This window comes from Poecilia reticulata, linkage group LG20, assembly GCF_000633615.1.
Source record: "Poecilia reticulata strain Guanapo linkage group LG20, Guppy_female_1.0+MT, whole genome shotgun sequence".
Lineage (NCBI taxonomy): Eukaryota > Metazoa > Chordata > Actinopteri > Cyprinodontiformes > Poeciliidae > Poecilia > Poecilia reticulata.
Window position 1 is genome coordinate 24,724,221 of NC_024350.1, and position 8,937 is coordinate 24,733,157.

At 46.5% G+C, this 8,937-nt stretch overlaps 1 protein-coding gene across 2 annotated transcripts in view; it reads right to left on the minus strand.

The window, feature by feature from the left end:
• Positions 1-414: 414 nt before the first annotated feature.
• LOC103456963 (sodium channel protein type 5 subunit alpha-like) overlaps positions 415-8,937 on the minus strand; it is a 38,147-nt gene continuing 29,624 nt past the window's right edge. Inside the window, exons 9-14 of one of the 2 annotated variants that reach the window (XR_001776009.1) lie at positions 7,946-7,999; positions 7,247-7,384; positions 7,035-7,139; positions 5,751-6,021; positions 696-4,122; positions 415-600 (exon numbers count right to left, since the gene is read on the minus strand). Coding sequence is in view for 1 of the 2 variants with exons in the window: in XM_017301794.1 (XP_017157283.1) it covers positions 2,840-4,122; positions 5,751-6,021; positions 7,035-7,139; positions 7,247-7,384; positions 7,946-7,999 (1,851 nt within the window). In the remaining variant the exon portion in view is untranslated. Of the gene's footprint in view, positions 601-674; positions 4,123-5,750; positions 6,022-7,034; positions 7,140-7,246; positions 7,385-7,945; positions 8,000-8,937 lie in introns of those variants that run through there. The other variant, XM_017301794.1, reaches the window with a different exon arrangement.

Genomic DNA, 8,937 nt, shown 5'->3' on the forward strand with positions numbered 1-8,937 from the left:
AAAGATCCTCGGACGGAGCGGACGCTGTACAGCTTCATCAAACATCTCCACTTCCTGTCGGCCATGTTGGATTGGCTGGAGTCCACAGTCACACCGTATCAGTGCTGCACCGCCGCAGGRGTTCCTCAGGGCGGCGCTCAAAGTGTCGAAGTGGATCCTGTCCGACTCAAAGCGGGTCTACAAAACCTCCTGCAAGGTTCCAGCAAACAGTTATTGCTCTAGCAGGTCGTCTGTTTGTTTCTTTGTGCAAATAGATAAGGAGCCGCGTCGCTCAGCATCCAGCTGTCCTTCCACCCGAAGCAAGAAAATAAATAAGAAATAAATTAATAAGCAAAGAAACGTTTAGATTTTCATCTCTGGAAAATAACTTTCCAAACTGGTGAAATAAAAAGCTTCAAACCTCAGAGGAGAAACGACTCCAAGGAAAACCTGCAGCCCAGTTCCTGGTTCTGCTCGGGTTCTGGACCCGAGCAGAACCAGGAGAACCAACCAACCCGCCTGTTTATGCCTCGGCACAAGCATCCGCTCCAGACCGGCTTCATTCAGGCGTCTCTGTAATGAGGAACCGACCCAAACCGGACCGAACCGGACCAAACCAAACTGGACCAAACCAGACCAAACCAAACTGGACCAAACCAAACTGGACCAAACCAGACCAAACCAAACTGGACCAAACCAAACTGGACCAAACCAACCAAAACTGGATCAAACTGAACCAAAAGAGACCAAACTGGTAAAAACCGTCCAAACTGGTCCAAACCGACCAAACAGCAGTTCTGTTCCCCTGAGAAGGTTTGATCGAATGTTTTGGGTTTYTGCTCTGATATCTCAGCAGAAAAGGTAAATAAATTTGTGTTTTTTGGTCATTTCTGTTTTCTAATGATGCTTTTTGGTGATAAAATCTTTAGATGGTTTCGTATCWGTGAGGAAACGGATGTATGGGTTGAGCAGCAGTCGAGTTTTTGGGTTCTGGCCCAGAAAAACCAACCAAATCCTCTGTGCCAAAACCAGACAGTCCATCTGGAATTACCTCTGGTTTGGTGCTTGAAGCTGAGGTCACACACTGCTGTGGGACGGCGTCCAGTTCTTCAGCGTTGATTCTTCCTTCACRACCAGCAAACCCAAACTGATCCCACAAAACTCCAAAAACACAAATCATTAAAGTATTTTTGTCCAGTTTGTTGTTCAAATATCTTTGCACTCTTGAAATAAAGCAAAACTAATTTAAAAGTAACATTTCAGAAGGATATAATAACTTGTTTTAGGTCATTTATTTACTGGACACAAGCTGGTTTATCTGGATGAAAATGGACTTGTTAGTTTTACCTTATTTCAAGAACTTTGACATTTTTACTACAACATGTTTGGTAAGATTGAGTGTTTAGTTCAGTGAAGTTTGAGCATCAATGGATTCAACCTGCAGCTGAAGCTGCTCGGCATCAGCAGAGAGGATTTTACAGCCCAACCCACAAACTGGATCATTATCCTGACAGGAAAATCAACTGAACGTCCTAAAAGGTAGAAACATCCTGGACTTAAAGATGACTTCAGACTTTCAACAGTCAGCGGCTCCAGATGCTTGTGCAGAGACAAAGTGTTTCTGTTTCAAACTTACATATCAAACCTGAAGCTTCTTGTAGAAAATGTTGCATTGAAGAGCTAAAATCTATAAGAGCTAAAAATCTGGCTTGGAAAATAAATAACAAGCGAATAAAGAAACGGAGCCAGAGTTTCTCCTGGACGCTGCTGGCAGCGCCACCATGAGATCAACATCCAGCTTCCTCTCAGACTGAATGCAGTAAAATCCTGAGCTCTCAACCGGGTCGGAACCGGAACCACGAAACGTCGCATCGAGCCGAACTCAGACCGACACAAAGTTAATGACGACGGGTGATCAGCCAGAAAGACGGATCCTAAAGTTCRGATCGTTTCCCATCAGGCCACCTGATGACGTCAGCCAAATCTGACAGAGGCTTCCATCATCGGTTACCTCGGCAACGAACGAGCCGCTGCCATCGTCTCCTCATGCAGATCGGTAAAATCTTCGGTGAACTCTTTGGCAGATCACCCAGCGCTGGCGGGTCGGGGCTYATCAGGACGTTCATCACCGAGGCGAATCGGGAATTTGAGATCCATTTGTGCATTCGTTCAGTTTTTGGTGTCAGAGCAGGAGAAATGCAACCCAACGTTTACCGACGGCGCAGTAAAGTGACGCTAAATRTAAACTCAAAAGTGCAAAAAACGCCCAAAAAGAAAATAAAAAGATAAAGTCTTTTTGTTTTCGGGTTTCCATCAGACGGTTCGTTTCAGCGAGCGCCACTCCGAAGGCTTATTTTTAACTTACTCTAAAAAATATAAAAAATAGTAATAATTGTACCGATATTAAAAGACTTGGAACATCAACAACGTTATACTTTTACTACGAAAAGGTCTTTTGAATAGCATTGCTGTCCAGAAAACCCTTCAGCTGTCGAAACGCAGACGGGATYCGCCGATCCTTCGGCCGGTAGCCGGTAAGGAGGCGGACCCTCCCGATCCCGGGGCGATAAATGATATAACCGGTCTGACCGGGTCAGAGTCCGACACAACAGAACCAACAGAACCGAGCTCCTTATTCTGGTGTTTTGCTCTGGGTTGACGTCTCAGATGAAGCCTCCGTCTGTTGGCGGTTCTTCAGAATCCGTTTTCAGAAAATGGTTTTTCTTTGCGTCTCCACCGGGGAACAAGACTAAAGGTAGTAAATCTTCCTCTCTTCAGCATCCGACTGTCACTCCCAGCTGATCCGACGATCCTTCGGTACATTCAGTAAAAATCAGAACTTGTTCTTTTTGGGTTCCTGCTAAGGTTCTGTTTCCGTCTCTCTGTTGGCTTCAGCCTGCGACTGTTCTCTCACGTCGCTTTCATCGGCCGTTTCTGTCTTGGCAGCGAGCGGATGAAGGTGTTCGGCTCGCGTCACGCTGTTGTAGGACGGCGGCGATGAGGCGGAGGACATGGTGGAGGAGCGCTCCACCCCCAGCAGACTGGACCCGTAGTTCTCCTTCATCATGGTGGCTATTAGCCCTTCCTTCTCAGGCGCGTCCTCCCCAAACATCACCTCGCCTCCCTCCTCGCCCTCGCTGTGGTCGTGCCGGGGCGTGGTGAACTGGCGGTACATGTAGGAGGCGGCCTTCACCTGGCGCCTCACCAGGTGGCGCCGATAGCACCTCTGGATGATGGTGGCCGACACTTCTTCCTGCTTGCGCCGCAGAGTTGTGGTGATCGGCTCGTASGAAATCTTGGAAGGGTTTGAAATCATGAACTTCTCCTCCATCTGCTGCTTGAGGGCGTCCATCTCGCCCGACTCGCCCAGGACGCGCTTGGTGAAGGCGAACAGGATGTCCAGGCAATGGATCTTGTCTCCGCTGACCATGGGCAGGTCCATGGAGATCAGCTTGATCTTGTTGGGCTTGCTGATGCGGAGAGGCTCCAGAAGAGAGTCTGCAAAGTCCGACAGTTTGGAGTACTCTATGAACTGCGTGGCTTCTGGGTCGAACTTCTCCCAAACCTCGTAAAACATCTCGAAGTCGTCCTCGCTCAGCGGCTCGGTGCTTTCCTCCGTGGCCACGCTGAAGTTCTCCAGGATGATGGCGATGTACATGTTGACCACGATGAGGAAGGAGATGATGATGTAGGTGACGAAGAAGGTGATGCCCACCGACGGGTTCCCRCAGTTGCCCTTGACGGTGGTGCCGGTGTGGGGGAGGTGGGGGTCGCACTCCTCGGGGGAGTTGTTGAGGATGGGGTTGAGCAGGCTGTCCCACCCTGCAGACGTGGTGATCTGGAACAAGCACAGCATGCTGTTCCCAAACGTCTCAAAGTTAAACATGTCGTCGATGCCCCCCTGCCGCTTCACGTAGGCGAAGTTAGCCATGCCGAAGATGGCGTAGATGAACATGACGAGGAAGAGGAGCAGCCCGATGTTGAAGAGGGCAGGAAGCGACATCATGAGGGCGAACAGTAACGTCCGAATGCCCTTGGCTCCTCTGATGAGGCGCAGGATTCGCCCGATCCGGGCCAGGCGGATTACTCTGAAGAGAGTCGGCGACACAAAGTATTTCTCAATGATGTCGGCCAGAACGATTCCTGAAAGACAAGAAGGAACAGAATGAGGTCAAGTTGGGACGAACCGTCAGACGATACACACCCTGACCAACACTGTTCAGGACTCAGGATGAACGGTTGGGAGATGACCCGAGTCCGGTTCGGTTCTGAGGTTTGAACGCTAATCGACCTCTGACCTCCAAACCTCGTCTGGGTTTGGTTGAAGTGAACTCTGGACCAGAGACCGCTCCAAAAGCAGGAAGTGGACTGCAGCGCAGGGCATTCTGGGTAAATACAACCAAAGCTAACAAGCTAGCATACAGGGGCTTGATTAAGCCAATAATTCTTGTATATTGAGAAAAATTCAAGGATTTCTAGCATCACTCGAGGCTTGTTTAGATAATATGATAATAATCTGTCCTTGCTGTGGGGAAAACCAGAAAAACCAATCATCTGTGGGTCTCAGATCCATTTTTATCTATGAGGCTCTCTCTCCAGGCCGTTCAGCGGCGACCCGTCGGGTTTACTGCAGCCTGAGTTAGCGGTTCTGGAGGATCGAGTCGCCGCTCTCCTGCTGCAAGCAAATCAGACGCTGTAATTCATCCCCTTGTTGTGATAAGCAGAAGGAGGAGCTCAGACACACACTCAGTGTTTTCATTTATTTCCCAGGGTTGATGTATAGCTGACRGACGGAACCAGAGGAGAGGGAATGACCTCTGACCCACCAGAGCAGCCATGGAACAAGTCAATCATGTGGGATTCATCTCTAGGATCTGGCAGCTCTGAGTGGAGCCGTTACCTTCAGCTGCCCAGACTACACACACACACACACATACACACATTCTTGTTTATAGACTTCACGGGGTCCGAAAGTAGAAGGGTGAGTTGCGGGGCCCACTCTTTCTAGACATCCTAGATCTATAAAAAAAAATCAGGCAAGTCCCCAAAAAAAAAGACGTCCTTAAAAAGACGTTCATTCATGGATCTAACATTAAATCCTAAAACATATTACATGTATGGGTAATTAATAAGTTGGCCTTTAATTTCTACGTAATTGTTTTTTGTGGGATTTTTCTGTGCAAAGACACATTCGTTGTGTTGTGTGACCTAAGACGGTTTCGGCTACCGGCAAATAGCTGCTAATGAACTYGCTAGCTAGTTAGTTAGGGTAAAGCTAGCTAGCTTTTTTACAGCCACTGTGGGTAAATGCTAATGCATTGCCAGGTTTACTCAGTCATTGGTTTAATTATGTTGCCAACCAAAAAGATTTATTTAATTTTCTTTTGTGTTTCTATCGTAATGCAGGTTTTAAATTCCATCCATAACGGCCTTACGAAGTCTTAAAAAGTCTTAAATATGTGTTGGTGAAACCTGCAGATGCCCTGCAAACACTTCATACCAAAAGTCAAGCACGGTGGTGGAGGACTGATGATGTGGGCTTGTTATACAGCAACAATGATTTCCTGAAGAAACCCTCCACAACAGCTCTTAGTAACTTTGACTAAAAATGGAAAGGAACCAGTTAATACTTTTAAATTAGTCCTAATAACTAAATAATTTCCATAAAGAACGAATAAAGCTAAACGGTCAGGTGATGTTCTCCTCCTGAGGTCGATCGGGTTTTCTGACCCGATCAGCCTTAGCATAAGGACTAGAGCGGCGGCGCTCACCGACGATGGAGAGGATGACGACCACGAAGTCGAAGATGTTCCAGCCGACGGTGAAGAAGTAGCAGCGCAGCGCCATGATCTTGATGCTGCACTCGGTGGTGAAGATGACGATGAAGGCCAGGTTGACGTAGTAGAGCATCTTCTCCATCTGCGGCGACTGCTCGTCCGTCTCCACCATCATGGTGATCATGTTGAGGAGGATCAGAACCATGATGATGATGTCGAAGGCCTGCTTCCCCACCAGGTCGAAGAAGAAGCCCTGCAGGTCGTTCTGCAGAGGCAGACAGAGACCGGATCCGTTCAGCACCAGCTTCCTGGTTCTGACCCGTTCGGATCGGTTAATGAAGATCAAATCCAGCTGAGTTATGATGGTCAAAACGCCTAAAGGAGATTTTACCCAAACTAAACTCTGAACTTCTCAAAATAAAGATTAATTTCAGATTCTTTAAAGCAACAGTTGAAACATAACGGAGTGGAAAAGGTCAAAGGTTATGAAGCTTTTCTGAGGCACAGCATATTTGCTGCACCTCTGATGTTTTAGGTTTGTCCTCTTCCGCAGCAGGCAGGTCTGACCTCTGACCTCCATCAGGTCTGGATCACACTTTGTGATCCAGAAAATTACAAAGTGTGATTTTTATTAACTAAATTCATTTATTGCATAAAATGCTCTAATTCTGTTGCTCAGTTGGAAAAAATGTCTTGATAAAATGTTAAATATGTTGAATTTTTTCATTAATATTAATTAATAACTTAAAACAAACTCATATTTCTTGCTCTAAAGTTACTTTTATGATAATTTTCCTAAGACATTTGCAGTAGAAACTAAAACGATACCTGGGAAGACTTTGTGTTTTTGCAGTGAATCTTTTGAATCATTGTCTGTTAGTTCCACCAGAGGGCGCCAGGGAGCCGCAGAAAGTTGATGAAAAATAATCCAAATATAAAAATCTGATACATTTTTAATCATACATTTTTTAAAACCTAAAATGTTTTGTATTTTTAAATACAAATTAAAACAACTGATTGAAACATTACTGATCATCGTTYTGATTGGCTCAGATTCATCTGGCTGCTTTGCTCCTCAAGCTAGCGTAGCATTTCAGCTAATAACATGCTAATTATCTAAAATCAAACTTATCTTCAGATTACCAGCTGAGGAAGACATGATGAAGGTCACAGACCTTCATATTCACTCTCAGCAGGGAAAATGGAAAATATTAGTTTTCTCCATTCTGAACATATGAGCCTGAGTTTGTGCTTTTATTGTGAAGGAGCTGCTGGTACCAGAGGTCGGGGGATGGGCTTCTGCGGCTTCTTGGATCCCAGTTTCTTCATGGCGTTGTAATATTTCTTCTGCTCCTCCGTCATGAAGATGTCCTGCCCTCCTAATTACAACACGCAGAAATAATTCAGTTATTCTAACTGAAACAATCAGGATGAAATGAATCCTCAGGTCATCGACGAAGGAACCAGGTCGTGTTCGGCTCGATGCTTATCTTTCGTTTCTGCTGGTTGAAGTTGTCGATGATGACTCCGATGAAGAGGTTGAGGGTGAAGAAGGAGCCGAAGATGATGAAGATGACGAAGTACAGGTACATGTAGAGGTTGATCTCCTTGATCGGCTGCTCCTCCACCTGCAGCASCAAACCAGCAGCTTAAAGAAACAGCTCACCTGCAGCCGACCAATCAGGAGCCGGGCTGAAAGCTGGATCTACGTCTCTGAACTTTTCTATTTATTTCAATTCCAAAACATTTTTCATTTTTTATTTTTACCTGTTCAGTTATGAAAGCAGATTCAGCAGAGAGGATCTGGGAATCACTTTAAACATRAAAAGCGTTTTGCAGGTTTGCCAGATTGAAACAACAAACTGTRCCCTAAAGGTTTAAATTTAGGATATCTAAACTTTTTCAAATTAAAATGCAGTGAGAATTTGGCTCATTTTGATAACTGGATGTTTGTTGTTCTTTTTACTATTAAAATGAGTAAAATTCTAAATAAAAACCTCATGTTTCCTGGAGTCAGTGAGGATTTCACCCCAACATTGTTACTAAATGTGTCTCTGCATTAATTGATTCCTCAGCTGTGACCAAGGGCCGTCCAGGATCCCTCTGAGGGCCTCAGGGGGCCCCCGGCCCGCGGTTTGAGCCCCCAGCTGCTGAGTCGGCGTTCAGATCGGAGATCAGCGCTGACTTACGGCTCTGGAGTCCACGGCGGCGTACATGATGTCCATCCAGCCCTTAAAGGTGGCCTGGAAACAGAAACAACAAAAATGAGTGAAAAACTGAAGCCCACAGCATGAGGCTGCCACCACCGAGCCCCCAGGCTGCTTGGTGTTAAACATCCAGTGATTCCTGCTGAAGCAGCGTGACGCCTGGAGGACCCGGCGTCCATCGGGCTCCCACTTCCCCTCATCATCTGAGTGGGTCAAGTGAGTTCCTCAACATCGCCATGGCAACGCCGTGCTCATTTCCTGTCAAAACGAAGGTTGATTTAACGGAATGGAAGAAAACTCCTTGCTGCCGAGGTTCTCAATGAAGCAACATTAAACCCCTTTAAGGGCTTCCTTCCTCTGAGTGGGAGGAAGAGGAGCAGGATGAAGGTTGGAGGGGGGGGGACAGGTGGAGAACAACGGAGTGGAAGATGTGTGTAAAGAACAGATCTGTTTAATGTGAGGGGGCGACTGGCGGCCGTCACTCAGAGCTGAAATCAGCTCGTCGCCGCGGGTTACCACCTGTGATTATTGTGGGATGAGAGCGGGGGGGGTGGAGAAGGGGGTTACACTGTAAAAGATCACATCCTGAGATAATAAAACTCTGACACATCAGAAACCACGAAGCTGCTGCTTCCTCATCGCTCCCATGATGCACCTGGACTGAGGTCACATGACCTGAGGTCACATGACCTGAGGCCTGGACCACAGTGGGATGCAGATCAGCACCACAATTAAAATTAACCCCAAATCAACAGACCCCCCCACATAAAAAAAAAAATCAGAGTTTATTGAAATTTCATCCATTTTCTTCCACTTATCCGGTCGGGTCCCTCAAAATATTCATTAAGTTTAAAATGAAGTTTATGTGATTCCAACTCCGACCTGCAGGTGGCAGTGTGTCCTACTTCTACCTGCAGGTGGCAGTGTGTCTGTCCTCACCTTCATCACTGTCCTCACCTTCATCACTGTCCTCA